The 26701-nt window shown below is 37.3% G+C and overlaps 1 protein-coding gene across 2 annotated transcripts in view; it reads right to left on the bottom strand.

The window, feature by feature from the left end:
• Positions 1–2092: 2092 nt before the first annotated feature.
• Positions 2093–26701, bottom strand: part of zzef1 (zinc finger, ZZ-type with EF hand domain 1) — a 48983-nt gene continuing 24374 nt past the window's right edge. For both annotated transcript variants that reach the window (XM_051895198.1, XM_051895197.1), the window contains exons 38-54: positions 26501–26642; positions 26079–26251; positions 25645–25925; positions 24963–25137; positions 23881–24013; positions 23113–23345; positions 22429–22746; positions 22122–22222; positions 21565–21700; positions 20306–20665; positions 20018–20161; positions 19755–19923; positions 19366–19464; positions 14493–14658; positions 12906–13056; positions 7009–7080; positions 2093–4411 (exon numbers count right to left, since the gene is read on the bottom strand). In XM_051895198.1, coding sequence (XP_051751158.1) covers positions 4331–4411; positions 7009–7080; positions 12906–13056; positions 14493–14658; positions 19366–19464; positions 19755–19923; positions 20018–20161; positions 20306–20665; positions 21565–21700; positions 22122–22222; positions 22429–22746; positions 23113–23345; positions 23881–24013; positions 24963–25137; positions 25645–25925; positions 26079–26251; positions 26501–26642 — 2934 coding nt within the window. In that variant the 3' untranslated portion in view covers positions 2093–4330. The remainder of the gene's footprint in view (positions 4412–7008; positions 7081–12905; positions 13057–14492; positions 14659–19365; positions 19465–19754; positions 19924–20017; positions 20162–20305; positions 20666–21564; positions 21701–22121; positions 22223–22428; positions 22747–23112; positions 23346–23880; positions 24014–24962; positions 25138–25644; positions 25926–26078; positions 26252–26500; positions 26643–26701) is intronic.

Genomic DNA, 26701 nt, shown 5'->3' with positions numbered 1-26701 from the left:
CATCCCCACCGGATGATTTCATCATCATCATCATCATCTCCCCCTCTGCAGTCGCAGCTGTAGGGTCTCACTGCTGGTGTCCAGCTCGTGGGAAGGCAGGTAGCCGGAGAGGAGGTGGGTGGGGGGTGTGAGGAGAGCTGACTCACAGGGAATGAGGGGGATGTTACAGTTTAGAGTGCCTCTGAATCATCACTGTCTTCTCCAGCACAATCACCACCACCACCATCACCAGTGACACGTCCGTCATTCAGCGTTTCTGTGAATGGAGAGAAAGAAGGAGGCAGAGAGAAACGCTGGTGGTACTATGAGGTAAAGTTGTCCATATTTATTCGTGAAGATGAGTTTAATTCAAAAGCCAGGGTGTGGCTTTGTCACGGGTCGACCGTGCATGTGTGTTTGTTTGAAAGCGAGAGCCTATTTTTAGGCGAACGGTTACAATAAAACAGCAGATGGTTTACATTCTAGGAGGGAAGAAAATGCTGACATAGGAGGGACTATTTGTAGTACTAAAGGGAGGGTCCATGTGTTTGCCAAGCCAAAACACAAACATATAGACATGAGACTTCAGACACCTCTGCTGTCTGTATTCAATTGGATCAGGACACTGGAAATGGTGTTAATATTCAAAAGGGAATGGGGAAAGGAACACAAAAACTTTATGTTGGCTGGATGTTTTAATGGACTTATAAATTTTACATTTTATTGAAGTTAGAGTCAAGTTTCATAAAAACTGGATTATGTGTAATTTAGTATAACTTTCAGTAGCAAGCCACATTCAAGGCTTCAGTCTTCAAATGTAAGGCAGTTCGAGATGAATTGATCCCTTCAGCATGGGGGTGGGGGGAGATCAAATCAGAAATAACAGGAAAATGTCTTAGTACATATGCAGCTACATAAGACATGTGATGGCTTTTATTTAAAAGTGCAATAGGTGATTCTCAAAAAAAATTTTTTTCGTTGTTGTTGTTGTTGTTTCTCCTTATATCCTGACGGCAATCACTACGTTAAACAGTCTAAATGTATTTTTATAAATATATATCGTCTGTGGAAGGTGTAGAACCATAAAATGTTATATAAACATATGTTTTTAAATACCCGCGCAGACATCATACGTCATCAGCGCGTTTCATGCTATGCAGAGTTTATACAGACAGACCTCAGTCACGGAGTACTGCAAACAAACAGCAGCCACCTTTTACAGTTCCTACCGAATCAAAGTAAACAAGCTTATGCTGCGTTCACGCCATAACTACCATAATTAAGAGATGGCAACCCGTGACGCTCTAACCGGAGCTGTTCAGTCAGACTCGAAATTATGTGTATCCATGTCAACAGTATCAACACCGAAATGAATCTGCAGCAGTCAGGTACAAGCTCTGTAAGTTGTTTATGTTCATTATTATTGTAATGTTATGTGCTTTGAGACGTGAGGTAGCTTAATGCTGTCTCTTGCGACACTTTGCCGAGAGCAGCTCTGTGTGTGTGTGTGTGTGTGTGCGTGCGTTCATGTGTTTTGGAGGAGGCGTGGCTTTTGACGGCGATTCGCAGGGAGGGTGGGATCATGTGCTTTTAATGCTAGCAGGCTAACGTTAGCATTTCTCAGATCACCTACTGCACCTTTAACAGCTGCAAAAATTATATGGAATTTAATATAGAAAAGGTTTTGAAGAACACGGAGGAATGTGCAAGAAGTATGGCTATAAAATTAAGCTTAAATTGAAGCTTCATGGCAAATTTTGTGATTTTAACTTAAAGGTTAAACGGGTTTATAATTTCAAAAGAAAGTGAAATAGGTAAGGAAAAATTTACAGTAGCAAAACAAACTGAAGTTAATTCTACAAATCCAAGTGGATAAACAGCATGTTCTTCAGTCAGCTCAGTGTATTTTTATGTTAAACGAAATGAAAACTTTTTTGTTAACTGAAATAAAAATAAAAATAAATGCATAAATGGGAAAAACTGAAACTAAAATACATTATAATCACTCCAAAATTAAAATTTTGTTTTGTATATATTATATTACTTAATTTACATGCTCAAGTTGACTTCTAAGTGACTTTCTGTAAAAGAAGGAAACCCCTAGGCACGTGAATTTGCATATCTTGCTTTTTTTAATTAAAAACAAATGAGCAATCAACCCAAAGCAGTTTTTTTCCTTTTTTTTTTTTTTTTTTTTGTTTTTTTGCGTGACATAGCAAATCAATTCAAAAGGATCAAGTGTAAACTTACAACAATATAGTACATTGTTCTGAGATTTCTTTAACATGGAGGGCTGACATGAAAAATTATTTTCATATCAATTATGCAATTGTCCATATTCACAACTATATACATTCATGTCAAGTTCAAAACAATTCAAGCCATGAACTCTGAGAAAAAAAAAAAAAAAAAAAAAAGACATTCATAAAAATAAAATAGATAGAAAATGCTCCAAATTAAGCTATATAATTTTCTTTAAAAATATAGTTGCAGAGAGGACTTTTACAATGATATGAAGATTAAATTAGGATTGCTTCATTTTAAACATAGGCACATCGTTTGTTAATATCTGAGGCTTTATAGTGACAGGAAGTTTTCCTGGCAGACATTTTGAAACCCACCCGAACTGAGGCTGAACAGGGCCACCAAACGTAGCCAGTGCTCCATGCTAGTACGTATGTAAACAAAAACATTGACGACTAAAGGATCTGTGTCCGTCATTGGAGCCCTACACTTTAACCTTCTTTTTTCTATTATAACACCACCGCCACCACCAACAACCTCAATATAAGAGCCTCCTTCCGGAAGATAAATAAACATTTCTGTGCATTTGATGCTTCTTTTTCAAACAATTTGAATTCTTTGGCATAAATAACTATCCATCTCAATCCCTTTCCAACTAAAATGAAATCAAACTGAAATAAAAATCACAGACCTGAATACCCCTGTCAAGAACAACAACAACAAAAAAAAATCCTAAATGACTACTGATATTCCATAAAAAATAGAAACACTTGACTACAGGGCAAAAATGACAATTAATAAAATAACCATTTAGATAAACATTGATTAGAACTAAGAACCTGACCTGCAAAACGGCATCACTCTCTATTAGTCAATCAAACGCCTCACTCAAGATTCACCCTATAATGTCCCTGTAATGATAATAATAAATATATATTTTTTAAAGCAACCCAACTTCCATAACCGTATCCATGTCACCACAGTTAAAATACTGGCGAGTCTCAATCGCTAGATTAGAATGAAATGGATGAAGCTTTGATGGATAAAGTTTATGATTATCAAGTTATGCACCTTATGACCATCCACTAAACTCGAAACTGTGTATCAATCAACAGATCAAACACTTAAGATCACCTCCAACTGCAGTAATATAACAAAACAGATCTATAAAACACCAACCGATATCCCCTAACAGTAACGGACATCATGACATTCAGTCCAGAGTTGCATGCAGCACAACATAAAGTGATATTTCTGTACACAGTGCTCTACATTTCCTGATGGTATGCTGCACTACGAGTGAGTAGAGAATCTAGGACAGGACAATGTAAGACAAGCGCTGACATTCCACTTACTAGGACATTTTATAGCTTTGTTAACTGGCCCACAATCAGTTGAAAGCTGCTCTCTTAAGGCCTTTTGTACTCAAATGGCACATCAAACTCTTTGTTGGGTTTTTTTTACTCGCAAACATCAGCTAGTATTTGTCTAGAAGCATGTGGTTTTCAAGTATAACTGCTAGTACTGAACAAACATCAGCTCATCAGGCTCCACTGAGGGTGAACAGAGACATGGCCCTGTGGTTTTGGATAGATATCGACATATCGTGAGTCGTATATGTAGTTTTGGGCCACTTTGAAGGATGAGACTGCGCCGGGAGCTTCGTATTTTTAGGCGACGTGTCCAGGGAGAGTGTGTGATGCAGAGAAAGGTGACCTGCTTTCACTTTGATCGATTGTCTTGCCCACGGTGGCTTTTACGAAAAAGAAAACGAAGGAGTGAAGAGAGAAACACGTGTTTATGGGTGAGAAACAAATTTGGCACAGCCCACTAAACTCTCATTGTTAAAGCAGAAGTAAAACAGACAAGGTGAGCCCAAAAAACAAAATATCCTTCGCCCATCATTTCAAAAGGAAACTTTTATGATTACGAAGAGACACGAAACATCACTGTGCCCCTCACTTCATGATTTAACAGCGAAGGGGTGGGTTTTTCTGGAAGACGTATGTGGCCCGTTCCCGCCGCAGCCGTCGAGCGCAGAAGGCCGTACCCATGGGGCTCTGGCAAGCTTCCCTTCTCTCATCTCCATCTCTCTTTCATCCCTCCTTCATGGGGACAGGTTGAGCAGCTTAGTGGATTTATTTGGGTAATTAATGGCCAGGCTGATGGCTGCGATGTTCTTCAGCGCCTGTGCAATAAAACAGGGGAAAGAACAATATAAAGAAAAGTGAGTACAGGAGGAAAAAAGAAAAAAAAAGGGGGGGCAACAAAGGCAGTAAACGACAGAGAGAATGAGAGGGAGGGAGAGAAAGAGAATAAAACCATTAAGCAAAACATTGTGGGTAATTTATCAAACCGTTTCACACACCTGTGGCCCTCAGAGCAGCAAAAACACCCACACACAAACACACAATTATCACACTTCAAATATGCCACTGCTCAACCCAATTAAAACTTTTTTGGCACAAAAACACTATTTGCTTAACAACATAAAACCACTTGTTTGGCTGTCATGAATATTACAAGCATGTTTTTTTTTTTATTTTTTATTTTTTTATTGAAGCTAAAAAGGTGCAAGGGAGAAGATAAATACAGAGCATTAATCCCGTCCTACACATCACAATGTAGTCCTTTAGCCGCCCCTGTGGCGGAGATGAGCCTGCACCACACCCAACACGATAATGGGGTTAATGACTAAAAGCAACAGAGTTGCCCCCAGCCCACACACAAACACTCTCTTGCGTGTATGGATGATGGGAGTACATACGCCTCGTGTGAGAATCAACACAGGTGTTTTTTTCAGTATCCTTTCTGATGTTCAGCTGTTTTAGCATAATATTTGGCTAGAGCCATCATGTGATGAGGAGCGCAAATATTTATTTCACCAAAGGCAATTTTGTCACTATTGCCATTATCTAGCTACAGTATGTGAACAAAGGTCGTAGACTCTTACTTTCAGAAAACTCAAACTTAGAGAAGTATTTTCTCAAATTGCATTTATGAACCTCTACTAAAACGAATGTTACTGCAACAGAAGCAGCATAAATGAACAAATGAGATCTCTACTGTATAGTAATAATAAAACACCCTTTCATTAATTTTTCATCAAGTATCCATTCCGTACAATGACTGTCAGTCATCAAGTTGTGCTAATAAAACAAGCTTTACACATCATTAGACATTAAAGGATCATTATTCCTTATCAACATATGGTGGGACATTTAATGCAGCCATCCATCAGAGCCATTTGAAAAACATTCACCTTTACACTGTGCTGTGGTTTCCTGTTCTTCCTGTGAATTAGCAGCTTTATGGAACATGTTAATGCACTAGGCTCTGCCACATCTTACTTTAAGCAGTGAACAAATGCCACTGAAAACACAATGTGGCTCCGGTTATACTGTAGATGTACTCGTTTGAAGATGGGTGCATCAGTTTTGTCCTCACGTGTCTTCATCAACTGCACAATCCTTACTAACTCACTGTATATTGTATATAACAAGGTATGTTATCTTTCTCTTCTTATATGTCAAATTATTAATTGGTATGTACTTGATTAAAAATATTACAGAATTACATGATATGCTAATTAATAAAACTGGCCAATCTATGGTACTCACACTGCTCATATAATGTTTTTGTTTTAATAATTAAATGTACTAAATTAACAAGTTTAAATTTACAAGGCAAGACCATCTTTTTGCTTACCTATTTTTAATGTTACAAATGTGGTGTTTATGGCATATGTTCTCCGGACATTAGGGATTTCTCGATTTTAATCGATTTTCATATTTACGAACTGATATCGATTACAGCGTGAAATAAACATGAATGAACACCCAAAGGTATGTTCAAAGATATAGTACAACTTACCTAAATCCATATCATGTTTCATGTAATAGCTCAATAAGTGTTTCAACCGCAGAAAAATGTCAATATAACAGCATGTAAACAATGTTATGTAACGTCACATTTACCTCCGAACAAATATTCAGTGACCATAAACTCGTTATTAGCCAGCTAAAAAAATGAACCAAAGACTTTGAATGAACTCTAGAGAAGAATATTTTGCTAAATATATGCACCATATTTTAATGTATTTAATGTTTATATTTCAAAAAATGAATTGGAGTACAAATATAATTATGTAATTGTAAAGTTAACTTTATTATTATAAAAAATTCCTTGAGTGTAATTTAAGTGTTTGTATACAAAACAGTTCATTTTAACCTTCAATATTATAGTAATGTAGTACCAACTGACTTCCATGTATAGTTTACAGCATTAATTGAGAGATTTTTTTTCCTTAAGGAAATTTGCCATGTACTGTACCTGATATACATCCAAAATAATCGACTCGGAATCGCAAGTTTGTGAATTGAATTCGAATCGAATATTGAAATGTGTGTCAATACCCAGCCCTACCGGACATGTTCAAGACTGTTCATAAAGCCTTGTCTGAACTAGGAAAAAAGGATTTTCAGTATTTTTATTATCTGGGAACAGCTTACAAACTCAAGCTTCAAAATCCAATTACACTGAATGAGTTTAAACCATTGTTATGTAGGAATTTCAATGGGAATCTGAATCACTGATGATTTCCATCCTACCTGTCCTTTTAAATATTATTGTAATTATATATTTTAGCTAGTGCTTTTATGCTGTCTGCTCTTGATTTAAATATCAGTGGGGACTAACCTGGTAAAATAAAAAATATAAAAATAAAATATATGAAAAATAAATAAAAAAAATCTATAAACACAATAGGAAATGTAGTTGTCTTACCTGTGCAGTGCGCACTACCAGCTGTTCATTGGTGGTGAGAGCAAGAAGGTACTCTTGCAGAACATCCTGCTCCTGATGGACAAATGAAAAGACACATACCAGCTTCAGTATTCACCCACAATATGAATATGACACATCTGATATGGAAAACAGGCTGCAAAAATTGCTGAATTTATTCTACAGCACTTGCCAGGAGAGCAATCTGATGAGAAGCCAGTTCAATTCAAGGCCAGTTAGACTATACTGTTATTCACCATAGACTGGCTCAACATGAGCTGTTAATCTGGGGTTTGGAACATCACCATGCTGTTGATGACATGACTCTGAATCAAACCAGACACCATCTAAATCAGCCATGCCTCTGCTATCTAATTTTCTGAGGTAGGAGTATTTGCTCTCTTCCAGGTATTTCACATTGATCAAAGTCTAGAGCCTATTTCTGTGTTATGCATAATCTCCAGGGAACTTTTGAGGAAGCATGGTGGAACCTAGAATCCGTAAAGCCCATTTAAACATGTTATGTAAAGTAGGCATAGCAATACAGTAAAGTAGTACAGACTCACATGTGTTTGTTAAAGGAACAGTTCACCCAAAAATGATGTTCCAAAACTGTATGAATTTCTTTGTTCTGCTGAACACAAAGCAAGATATTTGGAAGAATGTTTGTAACCAAGCAGATCTTGCCTCCCCCCATTGACTACCATAGTATTTATTTTTCCTACTATGGTAGTAAATGGGGGGTGAGATCTGTTTGGTTACTGACATTCTTCCAAATATTTTCAGAACAAAGAAATTCATACAGTTTTGGAACAACTTGAGGGTGAGTAAATGATGACAGAATTTTCATTTTTGGGTGAACTATCCCTTTAAAAAAGTATTGTGTTAAAAAAAACAAACATGAAAAGTCAGTTCACATCAAGGTAAACTTTGTATTATGACAATATGTATAAACACAGCACACAGCGAGGTTGATAAGGCTAATGCATACTCATGCACCAATTGGTATGAATTAACCATAGATTGTTAAAATGTGTTCATGAACTCCAGATGGCACGCTAGGCTAGAAATGAGAATGCTAATGACAAGTGGGAAACTGAACAAGTACAGCACAAAAGGTGTGTAACTGTCCTTAAACATTTAAAGGGAAGTTTGCATACAGTTATCAGTGTTCACTGTCACTTTGATTTAAGACATTTATAATGTTACACAAGATGTCTATTTCAAAAAAATGCTTTTGCGTTTAATATACAGAGAATTCTGAAAAAAAAAAAAAAAAAAAGTATCATGGTTACAACAAAAATATTAAACAGCACAACTGTTTTATAATAATTATTGTTTCTAGTGCATCAAATCAGCATATTAGAATTATTTCTGAAGGATCATGTGACACTGAAGACCGAAGTAATGGCTGCTGAAAATTCAGCTTTGCATCACAGAAATAAATGGCATTTTAAAATATATGCTTGAATTTTTAAAAAGAATAGAATCTTGCACACTTTTCAATCCACATGATTCCAAGATACAATAAAGTCCTTCCAAAATGAGTAAAAAACTCAATACTTGAACTCAACTAGAACTGCTGATTTTTAAAATAAGTGTTCAGTTTATTTTTTGCACTTGTAATAAAAAGAAGATTGCTAGTATCTCAGTAGTGGTTCAACGGATCACAAAAATCACGGTTCGGATCATATCACGGTTATTAAGTCACGGATCGGATCATTTTTCGGATTAGCGCAAAAAAAAAATGGAATTGGGGGGGTGGGGGATAACTTTGCATTTATCACTTAAAGCCCACTTTAAGTACTCCGATACTACAGCAGAAACTACTAGCCTAACTAATAAAGTTAAAACATTATTAAAAGCAAGTGAACACTGTAAAAAGAACAAATACTGTACACTAATTACAAGAATAGATAAATACAACAAAGTCACAAATAAAGTAGCTATAAGGTCTAACTGTGGTATTCATTTTGGGTACAGAAATGTAATAGTTAAATGTAAAATGACACTATGTTCACTGTATAAATTTAATATTGATTAATCTTTGTTAAAGTTGTGTTTTGTTGTTTGATTAACATGACAGACAACAGCAGGTATTTATAGGTTGCTGTCTCTTTAAGAGTAAGACACCATGCACGCAGATCTGATAATGATACACATCCGATTTCTTTCTCAATTCGTTCACTTAAGACATAACCGAATGTTTACGAGAATACTTGCCGAGAGGAGTATTTTGACTGACATAATGCGTGTACGTGTCCATCCAAGTGCTTTGGGGACGCGAAAGATTAATCAATTCGGAGTTCGCGCGCTATCTGAAACACGACTCTCTGTGTGCGCGCGCCTTGGGTATGTGCATCTGTACGCACAGATAACAACATGGCGTGCGATACCGAATTAAATCCTATTTTGCCTCTTCTAGCGCTGGAATGGTTTTAAATCTATTTAATGTGTAAACTAGCAAGACAAACACGCGCAAATGATAACCTTTTACTCTTTTGCGGTGAAACTTGCACTTGATCCGCGAATCACATGCGTGGCTTGGTCCAACAACGATCCGTTTAAACCCTATATCTCAGCGTGTAATCCTTTTTTGGATACGCAGCAAATTAATTTCAAGTATTGAGTTTTTTTTTTTTGTTTTTTTTTAACTCTACTCGCTCTACTTTTGGAAGGATCTTATTTAAAAAAATATTAAAAAATATTAAAAAAAAAAAAAAAAAAAAGATTTATTTTAAATTGTAATAACATTTCACAATATTATTTTTTCATATCTCTCTATTTGTCAAGCATGCTGGAAGAATGTAACAAAATAAAAAAATAAAAAACATTACATTAGAAAATAAACTGCTTTTCTACACAAAAACATTTTAAAAACTAAGATATATCCATGGCAATATGTTGTTCAGTCTCTTTAACCATTTCAAAGAACATCCTTACTGAGAGCTCAACTTTAATGACTTTAGTGGGAGGAGTTATGAATGGAGTGCCATCAGTGCTTTGGGTTAACAGAAGCCGTTCAGATCGCACTCCACTTCTACACCCAAACGAACAGCATCTAGACATCTAAGCACTTCTCGACAGAACTCTATGTAGACTGTGAAGAGGCTGCAGCTTTTGTCATGTCAGAACACATTCAAAACCACTTCCTCTGTGAAAGAGGGGTTTTTGTCATCCCGCAGAAAAGAGTCTTACTACACTTACAGGAGAGGAAGACAGAGCAAGTCTGAACATCTTATCTGTTTTTTTCTTCTTTCCGTCTCATTTCCTACTCAAACGGTGCAACAGCTGAGTATTCACATGCTAAAACTCTTGCAAACACAATCTCCCATTAGTTCAGTGTTCTAATCCCATTTTCTAGCGTTGCCTTACTGAAAATAAACAATAGATCAGTTATAATCATCTGGCTGCTGAGAGGTTTGAAATCTTTATGGTCAGTTCTGAGAAGTGCAGCGGCTGTGGGAGAGATTAAGTCTCTTCATAATGAGGCCAAACAGTGTTGAGTGTCTACTGGTATAACCACTCAACACTCACTTCATCCATTTGCCTGTCAGTCCTCGACACTAATGCTCACTTAAACATTTTTCATTCAAACACACACACACACAAAAAAACAAACCACTTCATATTTGTGTCCAACTTGGCTGTTAAAGGATTATGGCTCAGTGATGAAAGAGCATTGTCAAAAAACTTTCCTCCCATTCACAGGCTCAAAGAAAGAGAGCCATTCACTCAGGCATGGTAGAGGTTTTACACGACGTGGCTGTTTATATCTATAAATATCATGTACCGCATATGTTCATAATGTGTGTGCATCTCTCTGAACTGTGTGTGTGTGTGTGACTATAATGTGTTCTTGAAGAACATTTTGGCTTACTTTGAATACAAGGAGGTGTCTTAGTGCCCCCTAGTGCCCACTTTTTTCTCTACCACGCACTTGAAGTGTTTGGAAACTGAAGCCATTCTTGCATGTGTATCATTGTTTCCTTGCATTATATAACAAAAATATCAAAACAAGTGGATTTTATTTTTAAGAAATATAGCAAAACACTTGCTAAGTAAAACATTTCCCCGTTACATTCCAAATTATAAAACAGGTATGTTTAGAATTAAGTGTTTGGACACTTTGTGGATGTCAAACGTTAGTGTAACAGTAGTTAATGCGATGAACTACACCTGTGGTTACTCTGCTATGAACATGAGAGAAACTTCATACATACATTGAAAGCAACGGGTTAAAATTCAAATACTTAATTGTTGTTAACCAACATATAAGTGAAAAGTGTCCAAATACCCTGTGGGGCAACTGAAAAAAAGAAAGACAAAGAAAGACAAATATAGAAGACTGTATCTATGTTGCCTTTCACACATTGTTAAAGAGGGCACAGAACCAAATCGCCATGAATTTGGATGCAATCTGTGATGGATCTTGGACAGTTTTGGATTGTTGCACAGATCCATACATACGGATTATCTAGGAGGTCCAGTTAAACCATGGCATGAGTTTGAGCTGAGGATCCTCCATTAGTAAACAGGACATGCATTACGAACAGCCATAATTATGGTTTATCAAGTCTTGCAGACTCACATGCAAAACATGTGGCCATTAAGGCTAATGGCAGGCTTGTTCGTTTCTGTGTGGATGTTTGAGTGTAGCATACAAATGCTGTAACTCTGGGATTGAGACACATACACACTCAATAGACAGTTGCGCAGGTGGATATGAGAGAAACAGTAAATCATACAGGTATGAGCGGAAGACTCACTTTAGTGCAGCTCCACTGGCAGACACTCACAGACCCTGGCATGATTCAGACTGAATGAAATCTGACATTAAACATGACAATAAAAACCTTTCCAGTCCAGTCTTTCAGATATCATCACAGAACTTTTTCCTTATGACAGCACAATTACTTGTACGTCACCTGGATGCCTCCCAGAATTCAATATAAATGTTCCATAAAAAGCAACTGTCAGGACATCCAATGCCAGGATACATAACTTAACAGGGTATCTGGAATTTTTGGAAGGGGACGCATTTTTCACTGTTTTATCATCACTGTCTGAAGAACAAGTCACGTCTGTTACACATGCATAACCCTAAACTCATGCCAAAATAAATTATGAAATAAAGATTAAGAATCAAAGACGCAGACAAATGATGCATCTTAAATGAAGTATGCTGAAATGAAATGCTGAAATGAAGCTAAATGAAGTATTCTAATATGCTGATTTGCTGCTCAAAAATCATGTCTTATTATTATCAATGTTGAAAACAGTTGTGGTTCTTAATATTCTTTTGAAGCTGTGATACTTTTTTTCCAGGATTCTTTGATGAATAGAAAGTTCAAAGAAACAGTATTTATTTGAAACAGAAATAACTTTATTATACATGTATTTGCTGTCAGTGTTGAATAAAAAACAAACAAACAAAAAAAAAAACTTCAATCTCACTGACATCAAACTTTTGAACGGTAGTGTAAATAATTATTTAAAAGCGTGTAAATATTTGAAATCATAAAAATGTGGAATAGTGAAATGAAAATATATAAATGATTTACTCAAGCTCATGATGTTCCAAAACCCTGTGCTCTTATTCTTTATGCTGCTCTTGCCATTAAATGGCTTAATTCATTGCGTTTTGGTAATTTGGGCTTTTTTTTTTTTGGTGAAAAAAAATTCTGCAACATTTTGAAAATTTGTTGGTGTTGGACAGACATGACTGCTAACAGCATACATGAAGGAATGTTCATTATGGTGTAAACCAATCCTTTAAACAGCTGATCAGCGCTAATCAAAAAGATCTGTAGCTGAGGTAAACGTTTGAGATGAATAGCATTCTCATTAATGTTTTTAGAACAGCTACTTGAGAAAAGAGGAAGAAGTTGTTCACTCACCATGGCCTTTGCTTCAGCGATGAAAAAGAGCTCCGTGAGAGCGCGATGGAGAGGAAGGAGGACCGTGATGCTGGTGGGGTCCTGACTCAAACCACTTTCCATAGTAGTGAAGAGCTGCCACAGCGGCCGCAGAAGTTTAAGGTCACAACCCCTGTTAACACACACAACAATCAAAACGTGAGGTCATTACACTCTAAGGCCCTGTTTAGACCTGTTAATAAGATGCATTTTGTTCGATCGGATCACAAGAAGACGAGGGAGACACATTCCGGTTTACACCTGGTGTTTTAATCCGTCTCTTCTGTCCACTTTTGACCACTTCTGTTCTGATTTCTTTAAGGGGAGCGTCTATGGGCTTTTTCAGATCTTTTGATGCAATGAACGAAATAAGCTCAAGCAATTTACATACAAACGCGACCGAAGATGACAGAAAACACATGGAGATGCATTTTCATTTCTGCTCTGACAGATGCAAGACCACGCCAACTCTGTGAGTGCATGTTAGAAATCATGAATGGTGAGAGAACATTGTGCTTGATACATTTTTCGCCTTCAGACCAAACTTGTGTCTTCAGCCGGTTTTCAAGTTTAAATCCCATCTGGCTAGCACACTTCCCATAATTTCTGTCAGTAGGTGGAGAGAAGGAGGTCTTTTGTGGTTGTATGAACACATTCGACGACATGAGCGTTTACACTATGAAAGCAATCCTGTCGAATGCCTCTGAAAGTGGTCGAAAGTGGACGAGCTCAAAATGTTTTAGACCTCGTTTACACCTGTATTTAGCATCGTCCACTTGTGATCCGATCAACAAAAACATTTCTTAATATACCAGGTGTATGCAGGGCCTAAACTAACTTGGCTTTATCATTACTCATATTTGAACTATGTGGCCATCTCATTTGCCCAATTATTGTTCCCCTTGCGGCAAGCAGATGGTCATTTGCATGGGCTATTCCTCAACCTTGCTAACTTATCTGACACCACAGGTCCATGTCTCTATTTCTCTAATACACTGTCTCTCTGCTGATGATGATGATGTAACTGTGTCCAAACAACATGGAAATTATGCAAATCAACCTGACATGTGACCTTGTTGCCATGGGAACAATGAAGGCAGAAAGCCACTGTCAGACATGTTATGCAAAAGCTGTGTAAATCTGGATGCTCACCAAAACAAAACACAAGAATGAGCCGACGTTAATATAAACCACTCAAGAAGTGGTTGAAGAAAACCACCAATAAGATTATACACAATATGTGTGTGCTTAAAAAAGTCGGCCACTTGATTAAATTTTCACAAGCATTTCTGAACTCGTCGCTTTTCAGAAACAGGAAAAAAGTTGCAGTGCGATAGGAAGATAAGCTCACTTGAGGGTTGGTAAACTGGGCCAAGTTGGACCTGCCATCCACAGAGTACAGAACTGACCTGACAGAACCAGGTTCTGAAAGGAAGTTGCTGCCTCATCTTTTCTGAATACTGGGACGGCTATAAAGCACTGCAGGATAATGTGGCTGCCTTTTGTTAGGTTTAATAAATGCTGTCAGCTTTTAAAAAAGACCTATCAGAAAGGTAAGAAGGGACACACCACTGAGACGGACACTGCAGGAGCCGCAGCAGCAGGTGAATGGCTTTCAGACGCTGGTTTCCTGTTTGCCGACAAGCCACTCCCACCTGCCACTCCCAGATGTCAGCCAGCGGGAGGTGAGTGAGGGCCTGTTCATCCGCCAGCATCTGCTTCAGGATCTCAAAACCTTTTCAGATTCAAAAACATAAAATGTAACTTAGTTAACAAGGTCCTATTATGCTTATTTACAATTTCGTCATTGTGTATATGAGGTCCACTACAATACGTTTACATCAATTAATGTTAAAAAACTAATTTTTTCCCCCTTATAATTTACATTGTTGCAGCACCTGTTTTCACCCGGTGTCTGAATGCTTTGTTTTAGTTTCAGTTTCTTTAAAACCCGCCTTCTGAAAAGCACAGTCTGCCCTGATTGGTCAGCCGGCCCAAGTCTGTCATGATTGGTCGGTAAACACTACTGTAACTATGCTAACTATGACCTCAGTTTGACAACACACTACTAACGCAACTCAATCAGGCATCACCCCTTTTTTTGTGTATGCCTTTGGCAGGAATTATTTTAAATGAGGAATATTGCGACATGTAGGTTCCCGGAAGAAAACCCAAGACTATAATCATGGCTTTTCAGTGAGTTCAGAAACAGTGTTGGGGGTAATGCATTACAAGTAACGCGAGTTACGTAATCAGATTATTTTTTTCAAGTAACTAGTATTACTTTTAAAATTACAACAAAATATCTGAATTACTTTTTCAAATAAGTAATGCAAGTTACTTTGTTTTCCCATTTATTGACTGACACCTCTCCTGCCCCCATGTTGAGTGAAATCGTGTGCGCAGTGTAAACATGATGGTTATTCTAGACTAGTTCTAGACTAAATGTGAGCATACATTTAATTATTTACTTCTTCTCCAGCATCCTTTTCTCTGTATTCCAGAATAGAAGCACAGCTGAAAGGCTTGTTTGTTTGAACTGTGCCCTCTACTGTACAGGCGTGAATTTGCATTTCCTTCAGCCTGAGGCAGTTGGTGTGAAAGGGCCTTTACATTTGCCAAAAATAGAACTTTTTGTTGTTATAAATACAAACAAACAAACAGCCCAGCCCAGATGAGAAAAAGTAACGCAAAAGTAATGTAACTCATTGCTTTCCACAAAAAGTAACTAAGTAACGCAATTAGTTACTTTTTTAGGGAGTAATGCAATATTGTAATGCATTACTTTTAAAAGTAACTTTCCCCTTTCCGCTTTGTAACTTTGCAGGCCTTTTTCATACTCAAACAGCAACATTACATACTAAAGAAAGTTGAAAATGTAAAAAAAGCACAATAAGACCCGTTTAAAGGGTTAGTTCACCCAAAAATGAAAATTCTGTCATTAATTACTCACCCTCATGCCGTTTTACACCCGTAAGACCTTTGTTGATCTTCGGAACACAAATTAAGTTAAATTTTTGTTTAAATCCGACGGCTCAGTGAGGCTTACATAGGGAGCAATGACATTTCCTCTCTCAAGATCCATAAAGGTACTAAATCGGCCATCACTAAATAATTCGTTATTTTGTTTTTTTTTTGGCGCACCAAAAATATTCTCGTCGCTTTATAATATTAATATTGAACCACTGTACTCACATGAACTGATTTAAAAATGTTTTTAGTACCTTAATGTTATAAAGCGACAAGAATATTTTTGGTGCGCCAAAAAAAACCAAAATAATGACTTATTGACAGAATTTTCATTTTTGGGTGAACTAACCCTTTAACTTGCAAATCGAAAAGAATATAAAAGGAAGAATATAAATTCACACGTGGGGCTGTTTTCTTTCTCTTGTTTACCCTCTTAAGCCTCATCTGTGAAAAAAAACAATGAGTTGGTAGACCTCATAAATGAGGCGCTGCTTCCATGGCTGGGAAACCCATTTGATATTCCATTAAAGAACAATAACATCAGAAACAGAGCACAAGGTACACAAGTCTATTAAATCTTTGATTAAAGGTGGATACGGCTCAAGAGAAGAGTTCAATGTGACTCGTGACCCACTACTGACAGTCATGATCAATCATATGCTCAGAAGTTTACATACTAAGGGCCAGTTTACACAGAATTCATTTAAGTATTCCAGTGAGCTTGAACATTGTTTACCTATGCAAACATGTTCTATATGGGTGTATAGAACCCTACGTTATAAAGCATCTGTGTTGTGGATGAGAATTCTGTAATGGATAAACTCAACTGTAGGGATACACAATATATTGGTACCATATCAGTTGATAGCTGTTTTTTAATTTATCAATATAAGTAGATAATGGACATTGAAGTGTACATGCTCATTTTGCATATTTTATAATTCTTTAAAACACTAATAACTTAATAACACCATTAAATGTAATCTTACAGTTTTATTTTAGTATTATAGTATTTATAAATATTTTGAGTTAGCTTTTATTTTTATATATTCATTTATTATATTTTTTTAATTTAAGTTAATTTTGTTATGTGTTTTTATCAATTTTATTAGTTTTTGTTTTTATTTAATATTTCAACTTAGCTTTATTTTTATTTCAATTTAGTTATTGTAAATTTAGAATTTCAGTTCATTTTAATTATATATTTTATTTTATTTAGGCTTTATTTCAATTAATAATTTTTTTGTTTGTTTTAGTTTTCTATACTGTACAATATAAATCTCAAGAAGCCTAAATTCAGTATTTAAATGACTGCTTTTAGTTTTTAGTGTTTTATTTTGAATTTATTTAGACAAATACTCAGATATAATGCAATCATCATCGTTTCACAGTCAGCGTTTGTGATATGTCGCGTTGTGTTTTCTGTTCATCATGAGAAGTAGCTCACTGGTCACTGCCAAAACCACAAGAGTCCACCCTACTGACTGCCTTAATTCATTTTAAATGTGCTAGTTATGATCGGAGGGTCGGCAGGGCCATTGACTCAGCAGGAAGTTGAGTTTCTGGGGCTGTTAAAGCTCCCACACGCTGAGAGACACGGCCTGTGCACACCAACCCCCTCTGATTCTCAGACTGCTGTGTAAATGAGGCTTACAGCTGAAAATCAGCTAGTGATACACCAACATTACATCCCTAAAAGACTGAAAGAATTCGAGTATCATGTGAAATTCATTCAGTGCTTAACATGGCGGATACAAGAAGATATATCTAGCTGCAGAAGCGCACTGCCAGCAGTTTCAGAACAGCAGTGCCAGACCCACAGCCACAAATACTTTTAACTTTTTAATTTTGAAAAACTATCTATAAATATGTAACTGTATTATAAAATGTTCACATTTGACTGTATTATGTGATAATATTATTTCGTTCATGTTCATGTTGTTACAAATAGCTACTTAAAGTTTGGGCATTTAATGTCAAATGACATAATGACATAAAGGGCATTTAATGAGTATTTAATCAATGCAAAGTCAAGTGAAACATGCATTTAATCCATTAAGACATTTGACAACAGAACAAGAATGATGGAGAACGGTGAGTTGATTACTTTTCTGGTTGGGTGTTGTAAATGGGCTTTGCAATGAACTTACTGTAAGCTTTGTATTAATTATTAAAGAATATAAATTATGAGATCTCAAGTTTTCAAAGATAGTCATATCAATCATATTAATTTTTCAGGGATGACTGAGGTCTTTCTGCAGAAATGCCATGATCCAATAGGCTTAAGAGTCAACAGTTTTTGTGTTTGAAGTTGATTATTTGTTGTTTGTGTGTTTTTTAAAATTATAAGCCATTCATACGTTTTAATAATATGATCACATATACAGTCAAATGGGAAACACTTTACAACGTTATACATTTATTAATGTATTTTTAGAATAAAAAAGTTGTATAGTTGTAGCCTATATTGTTGAACTATCAATTATCTATTGTTTTTGTATCCATTCAAATTAAACATGATTAATAGGCTTTTTTATTGCTTATTGTACATCATATCTCATGCATGTATGAACAGAAAAGTGACTGCGGGTCTGGCGCTGTTGGTACTGCAGTTGAACCACTGATTCGAAACAAAAGATTTGTAAAGCTTCAAAGCTTCATGAAGCAGTGTTTTGATATCGCCCATCACTAGATATTGTTGAATAAAGTCGCTATTTTGTTATTGTTTTTGGCGCACAAAAAGTATTCTCATCGCTTTATAATATTAAGGTTGAACCACTGTAGTCACATGAACTGTTTTAAATATGTTTTTAGTAGCTTTCTGGGCATTGAAAAAGGAAATGATCTTGCTGGCAATGCAGGCCTCACTGAGCCATCGGATTTCATCAAAAATATCTTAATTTGTGTTCCGAAGATGAACGAAGGTCTTACGGGTGTGAAACGACATGAGGATGAGTAATAAATGACAATTTTTATTCTTGGGTGAACTAACCCTTTAATGACTGTTTACTTGTCTTTAATAATCTTTGAAATTTATGTTAGTTAGTAGTTTTAGCTGTAGTATTGAAATTGGAATTGAGAATTTTGGAATTGAGAAATTAAATTTCACTGGTATCTAAAATTTTGGTGTCATAACCTTATTTATTACAATACAAGGATACATAGGTCAAAACAAAAACAACAAAAAACTATTTTATTCATTACTTTTGTTGTGGTGGCACTAGTGAAAACTTAATCATCTTATCGAAAATCTTAAATAGAATCGAATTGAGATCTTACGAATTGGAATCGGATTGAATCGGGACATCTGTATCGATACCCAGCCCTAGCTTAATAGGGACTGTAGAGGACAGTAACCAGACAAGGAGATGATGACAGCACAGGTTGAAGAATAACAGTGGCTAGAGGACATTGCTAATAGACATCAAAAGAGACATCAAGAGTTATTAATTAAATGACTGCAAATGCATACCAGTCTGGAACCGCCCTCGATGGCCACCAGTCACAGTGAACTTGTAGCCCCATTCCGTGTTACTCATATCTGATATAAACCTGTAGTAGAGAGTGTCCCCTAGAGGAGAAAAAGAAAAAATACCTTACATTCTGTTCATTTGTCATTGTTCCTAAAGTTAAAATGCATGTACATCAGTACTGGACCTCTTTACAGTTTCAGTTTAGCTGACAGCAAACCACCATGTTTGTGTACTACTTTTTAAAGCAAATTTAGTCTCTTTAATTATATGACCAATTTATGAAGAAATTCAGACCAATTCTTTAAGTCCGAACCAAGTAAATGTAAGTCTGTTATGAATTATTTATAAACCACTAGCACTCAAACATGCCACTTTCTCAAACTCTCACCAGGAATCTCAAAATCCGTCCATTTCTGGTGAGAACCACTGAAAGTGTGCAGGTCCTGAAGGAAGTCACTACTGCTGGCCATCAGGAGCTCGTCACATCCTTCCTCTGTGTGACAGCGTGAGTCGAACTTCACAGACAGGAATATCGCTCCAGGGATGTGCACCTTATCCTGAGACAATGCAAAGAATGACACTGAGTGGACCAGAGAGACTCAATCATGATCAAGTGAAATTTGAGTAAAAAAAAAAAAATGGAATTCATACCTCAAAGTTAGTGTTGTTGTCGTAGGGATGCTTGGATTCACGGACCTGCACGGCCATCCCAGGCTCCTCCATAAACTGACATGCTGTCAGTGAAAGATTACCCAGCATGCTCTGGCTGCAGCCCCTCAGAACCTTCTGCAAGATCTGAGATCCAATATGTGAGGAAGAAGTTTATAATAGTACAGTTTCATTGCATGAAAGAAATACTTCTGGCCTGTAAATTTTCTCAACTCACTCACAGCTTTGGCATTTTAGATCCTGACTACAAATCCACACACTCCTTCTCACCTTCTCCCACATCGGTCTCTCCTCTAGTTGCATGAGCATGTCCAGTATGTAGGCCATGTGAGAAGCTCCACTCAGCTCAAGGTCTTCCTCTCTGATGGGAGTGTCAGAGGGCCAGTTGGCCAGCAGCGTTGCCAACACATGACGCGCGTACAGAATAGCAATGGCCTCGTTCACCTTGAAAAGGTACTGTCGCACTGCCTTGTTACTGCGGGCGTCCAACTCTTTATGCAACAGAGCTGAGCTTTTGGTGCGTCGCTGTTTGGCGTAACTCAGCTGCAGGTCGCTCTCGGTGTTGGTGATGAGTTTCTGCGTGATGACATTCGTTTCTTCTGTGGCTCGTTCACATCGGGTGGGTTTAGACTGAGGGTCAAAGAAAGTAGAGTAAATAAACTTAAAGGGATAGTTCACCCAAAAATGAAAATTATCCCATAATTTACTCATCCTTAAGCCATCCTAGGTGTATATGACTTTCTTCTTTCAGTCAAACACAATTGGAGTTTTATTAAAAAATATTCTGTCTCTTTCAAGCTTTATAATGGGAGTGAATAGTAGCTGATATTTTGAAGCCCAAAAAAAGCATATCTGTCCATCATATTAGTAATCCATACGGCTCCAGGGGGTTAATAAAGGCCTTCTGAAGTTAAGTGATGCTTTTTTGTTACGAAAAATATCCATATTTCTAACTTTATAGACTATAATCATTAGCTTCCGGTAACATCCGTCCGTGTGTGTGTTAGCGAGAGAGTGGAGTTCAGGCATATGACGCATATACGCGTAGTGTAAGCTTAGGTGAGAGTAGACGCCTCTCACGGTTCAAACAAATAGGGCTGGGCAACAAACTCAAGCTCCTCCGACATTTCTCTTTAAAAATACTCGTTTTAGACTTCTAATTTGTGACCAGTGTTTTGATTTGCTTTATCCTATGGATATTTTTCTTACAAAAACGCATCGCTTCGCTTCAGAAGGCATTTATTAACTTCCTGGAGCCGTATGGATTACTTTTATGATCGATGGGTGCACTTTTTTGGGCTTCAAAATATTGGTTATTATTTACTCCCATTGTAAAGCTTGGAAGAGCCAGAATATTTTTTAATATAAATCTGACTGTGTTTGACTGAAAGAAGAAAGTCAGATACACCTAGGATGGCTTGAGGGTGAGTAAATTATGGGATGATTTTCATTTTTGGGTGAATAAACCCTTTAATTTACTTTAGAACACAAAATGGAAATTTATGTTACATTTTTAAAAATAGTCTTACCACACAGGGCACGATGATAATATCAGTATCTACAGCCTTGGTGCTTCTTTCCTCAGAACGAGGTCTTTTAGATGGTTGCCACTTTTGTGCCAGCGTACGAATTGTCTCATCTGTTTTTATAGCATCACCGTCAAACCTTCGAGATGATATTTACAAGAAAAGGATTACTTGAGAAAAAGTCTTTGAATTTATTTTATACAACTGAGTTACGCACAATATTTTTTTTACAGTTCTGCTCATAAGTTTGCATACCTCTCACAGAATCTGCAAGCACTTTGTAGATATTAAGATGGATCGATAAAAATTGACTATGCTATTTTAAATAACAATATTTTCATAATATTTGTTTTATGATAAACAGGTCACTGAATGATTACTGAACAAGAAGTCACTGATGAGCAATGGGGTAACCAAAAGATTTGTGTAATTTCAGTCAAACAATGTCTCTTATTTTTTTCATATATTATTTCTGATTCTGCAAAAAATGTTGAGGTTATTCATTCACAAATTTAAACCTTGACTATATAACTGAAATGATAATTCAAAGTGTAACTCACCTTTTTTGCACCTCAAGGAAGAAAGAGTCTGTCCTCTTCATCTGGAGCTCATACATGGCTCTCAAGATGTGCAGTGGGGCATTAAGAGCATCATGGGTAATCTAAGAGCAAGACAAATATCAGAGGTCTAATAATTATTTATTTCTACATTCCAGTAATGTGAATTATCCACCCCCTTTTCTTCTCCAGTTCAGTTGGTGAGGAGTTGGTGATGATTCTAGACTAAACTGCTGGAAGAGATACAAGAAGAACAGAAGGAGGTGAAAAAGGCCCACGGTTGACAGAGGATGAGTGCCTGAAGCCTAACCTGGAAACAGATCTTTGTCTCTTCATCTAGTCCTTCCAGTGGATCCGGTCTGTTTGGATCAGCATCATCAGCGCAGCAGCTGGAGTGATCAGAGTCATGCTCTTTCTCTCTCTCCTTCTCTCCATCTGTCTCAGTGTCTGCGTCCTCCGCCATGGAGTGGATCTCTCGTTTGGAGGAATAAAGCATGATGGAGAGGATCTCTAGGTCTCGCAAAAGCCACATCTTGCTGAAGCCTGTGCCCTTGCTGCACTTACGGACCAGGAGCTGCATCAGGCCGGAGCCTTGGATGGCCTCCTGGGCTTGATCCACACCGTGCTTCTGCAAGAGAGGAAAACACAATGAACACACTCATGACTTGTTGTGCATTTATATAATGAGCGCAAAACATATTTGGAAACTAAAGCCACACAGTGTATTAGATGTCGTCGAATTAGATACAAAATATCAAAAGGAATTTACTTTCAAAATATGTCACTATAAAGATGTTTGCAAGGTTTTAAATAAATAACACATTATATAAACCCATTAAAATCACTTTTTAATGTTTTTGAAAGAAGTCCCTTATGCTTGCCAAGGCTGCATTTATTTGACCAAAAATACGGTAAAAACAGTAATATTGTGAAATACTATTACAATTCAAAATAACCGTTTTCTAATTTAACAGTTCAGGTGTCTGGTGAATACCTTTAGAGTGTTATAGAGTCCTTTAAGAGCGAGAGAGAGCACCCAGGTGGCCTCCACAGCATCTTGGGCGCTGCTATCCACCCCGACCTGCAGCAGGTGACTCACAATAGAGGTGAAGTTCTTCAGGTAGCGGCTTAGGTGGGCAGAGGTCAGGGGCACAGCTTGTCCCTCATGAGACTCCACATCATTCCTGCTGCTGCTCTCATGTGCCTGGACTAACTGGTAGTCTTTCACTGAGAGGAAATATAGTAGACACAGAGAGTCACATTAATGCCATTTCTTACCATTACAGTTTAATGTTTATTTAACATCCTGTCTACTGAGATGTCTTCATTGACTTCATTTCTTAAGATAATTTCGAATCTGTACAATGCTGCCCATTATAACCCAACAACATACTTTCAGTGGTTGACTGAAAAAAGTTTCAAAACCAGTTTGATCACAACAAACACATTATTTTTTTCAGCATATGATTGTTTTACAATAGATAAATAAGCATTGCAGTCATCAAATATTTGCTGTTATATTTAAAGCCTTAGAAGCCAGTAAGATTGCTTAAGAGGTACCTTCATACAAAAACAGTCTGTTAAACAAGGGAGTAAAGCAGATACACCCTTTGTAAATGAAGGTGTGTTTGAATGTCATTGGCAGTCATGTGATTTTAGACTGTGCTGAAAGACTCATGCAGCTCTGGCATTTTCACAGCTGAGAAAATTTGAGAGATGAGTGAGAACAGTGTGAAGAACCCATTGACAGCTCTTTTCGCACCTGTTCTCCTCTTACGAGTCTTCACGTCCACCACAGCAGCTCTGTTCTTCTCAGTGAAGTGTTTGAGCAGAATCATGTTGTGCTGTTCGTTGGCATTATCAATGAACACAGCCTGAGTCCCCATACACAGCACCTAATATCAAGAGACACATTTATTATGAGCAGATTTTTCAAAACGTCATTAGGGCTTTTGCATCTTCAAATGAGTGTGACTGTAACAATTGTTATATAATTCTACATTGTACTCCATAAAGGCCTATATTAAAGGGATAGTTCACCCAAAAATGAAAATTTGTTTATCTGCTTACCCCCCAGGGCATCCAAGATGTAGGTGACTTTGTTTCTTCAGTAGAACACAAATGAGGATTTTTAACTCCAACCACTGTGGTCTGTCAGTCAAATAATGCATTGAAACGGTAACACCATCTATGAGAATAAAAAAAACATGCACAAACAAATCCAAATTAAACCCTGCGGCTCGTGACGACACATTGATGTCCTAAGACACGAAACGATCGGTTTGTGCGAGAAACTGAACAGTATTTATATCATTTTTCACCTCTAAAACGCCACTATGTCCACCTGCCTTGCGCATCCGGTTGGTGAGGTCTCGAAACACGTTCTGATGACGAAAGTGATGTCTCGCGCTTATACTTCAATGAGTGCGAGACATCACTTCCTTTGTCAGAGCGCGTTCAGACCTCACCAACCGGATGCTGAAGGCAGCTGGACATAGTGGTGTTTTAGAGGTGAAAAATGATATAAATACAGTTCGGTTTCTCGCACAAACCGATTGTTTCGTGTCTTAGGACATCAATGTGTCGTCACGAGCCGCAGGGTTTAATTTGGATTTGTTTGTGCATGTTTTTTTTAATCTCATAGATGGAGTTACCATTGACAAGCATTATACGTCTGACAGACGGCAACGGTTGTTGTTAAAAATCATCATTTGTGTTCTACTGAAGAAACAAAGTCACCTACATCTTGGATGCCCTGGGGGTAAGCAGATAAACATAAAATTTTCATTTTTGGGTGAACTATCCCTTTAAGTGTGTTAGCGTGAATGGCATCTTTGTTCATACCTCAGGGAATCCCACGAGCACCAGCAAAGTGAAGAGGTTGGTTCTCTTAAGTTGCTGTGGTAACTGCTGGATGCAGTGATCAGTGAAAGCTGCCACAACAGCACACCACTGTGAAGAAAGATTCAGGTTCCGCAAGATGTCTGCCACTGAACATGCCCAATCCAGACCGATACGACTATTGTCATGTAAAGACAAATAAATATAGTTATTTTACTGACCCCAAACTGACACTGTACATCAATAATGATTATTTAAGTGTCTTTGCAATGTAAGCATTATAACATACAATGGAAGTATCATAAATACATTGGTAGCACATTATTTTACAGTCTTGTTTCCCATGTACATACTATGTACTTATTGTATTAATTATAATAACTGGGTAATAACTAGGTACTAATGCTGAACCTACCCCTAAACCTAACCTTAACCCATGTAGTTACCTTATATTAACCAGTACTTTCTTAGGTAAGTACACTGTAAGTTCACGTAAGTGCCCGAACTGTAAAATAAAGTGCAACCCTTAATGTGGTGCTATATGCATGTTATTATAGGCCAAAATGCAAAACTCAATTTATACAATATTTAACAGTAAAATGTGTTCAGCTCTGTCTCCCTATTCAGGCGGAACACCTCTCATACACATTATATTTAACCCATGTTACACATTACATCACACTACCTGTCCAAACACACTGCTCCCAGACTGAAGAGCAGTTGAGTGGTCTTCCAGCCAGGAACATCAAGTGCTGCTCCATCTCCGAGAGCAAGTAGCTCAAATTTGTCTGTCAGTGCCTCTGCCACAGCTGCATCAGCCTCCGCAGGAGCAATCCTTAATAGAAGCTGTCCCAGAAGACCTAGTGTCAGGTGGTATGTTTCATTGAGACAGCCGGCATTCGAGATGACCACTCTGAACAGCAGTGGCAGGATGGGACTCAAACTGGACAAAGAAACCAGGCTGCCCTATAGAGGATTACATTTGTATATTAGCATATTCTGTAGACCAGAAAGTGAAACAGAGGTATTGAAAACGGCTTCATTTCAGGTTACAAATCAAACATTTTTCAAAGTAAAAAAGCCAGCAATTGCAAATTAAACTGGAATCTTTGATGTTACCGGTTTGGTTGCAGGCAACATGGCTGCCAGCAATCCCAGAATTCTCTCTCTGGAGCATTCAGCAAACACATGTTCCTGTAGCGGCCCCCGGGCTGTTTTTTCCTCCTGTTCTTTATATGCGTCCAAGTTTTCTGAGGTAGGAGATGTGATAGTGTCTCCACTTGACTCTGAAACTAAGACAAAAAACAAGAACAAAAAATGATATATACAATAAATTATCTACTTATAATTCTGTCACAACATCTTTCTTTGGTAGTTTTGTCTCCATTTACACCCTCTATGTTCTGTTGTCTTTGAATGAATCCCACAAGACGTTCAAATACAACAAATTTAAACTTAAAGCAGAAATCAAACTTTGACTAAATAAAGATATTATACTGTAGAGCTCTTGATTATTGACTGAAACCCCCCCACAGGCTCACCTCTGACCCCAGGGGACAGTGTGTCCTCACTAGACACAGAGGGTGTCTGACTTGCACTGGATGAGTCCGACGTATCTTGAGAGACCAGCTTCCTCCTCCTCCTCCTATCACCTTCTGCATCTGGCTCCTCCTTTTGGGGTTTCTTGAAAGAGAGAAAAAAACAAGAATATTATGAGGACAGATTGTATTTTTTTTAAGTTA

This window comes from Ctenopharyngodon idella, chromosome 5 (genome assembly GCF_019924925.1).
Source record: "Ctenopharyngodon idella isolate HZGC_01 chromosome 5, HZGC01, whole genome shotgun sequence".
Lineage (NCBI taxonomy): Eukaryota > Metazoa > Chordata > Actinopteri > Cypriniformes > Xenocyprididae > Ctenopharyngodon > Ctenopharyngodon idella.
The sequence above is the reverse complement of the archived record's forward strand: the minus strand, read 5'-3'. Positions and strand labels throughout refer to the sequence as shown.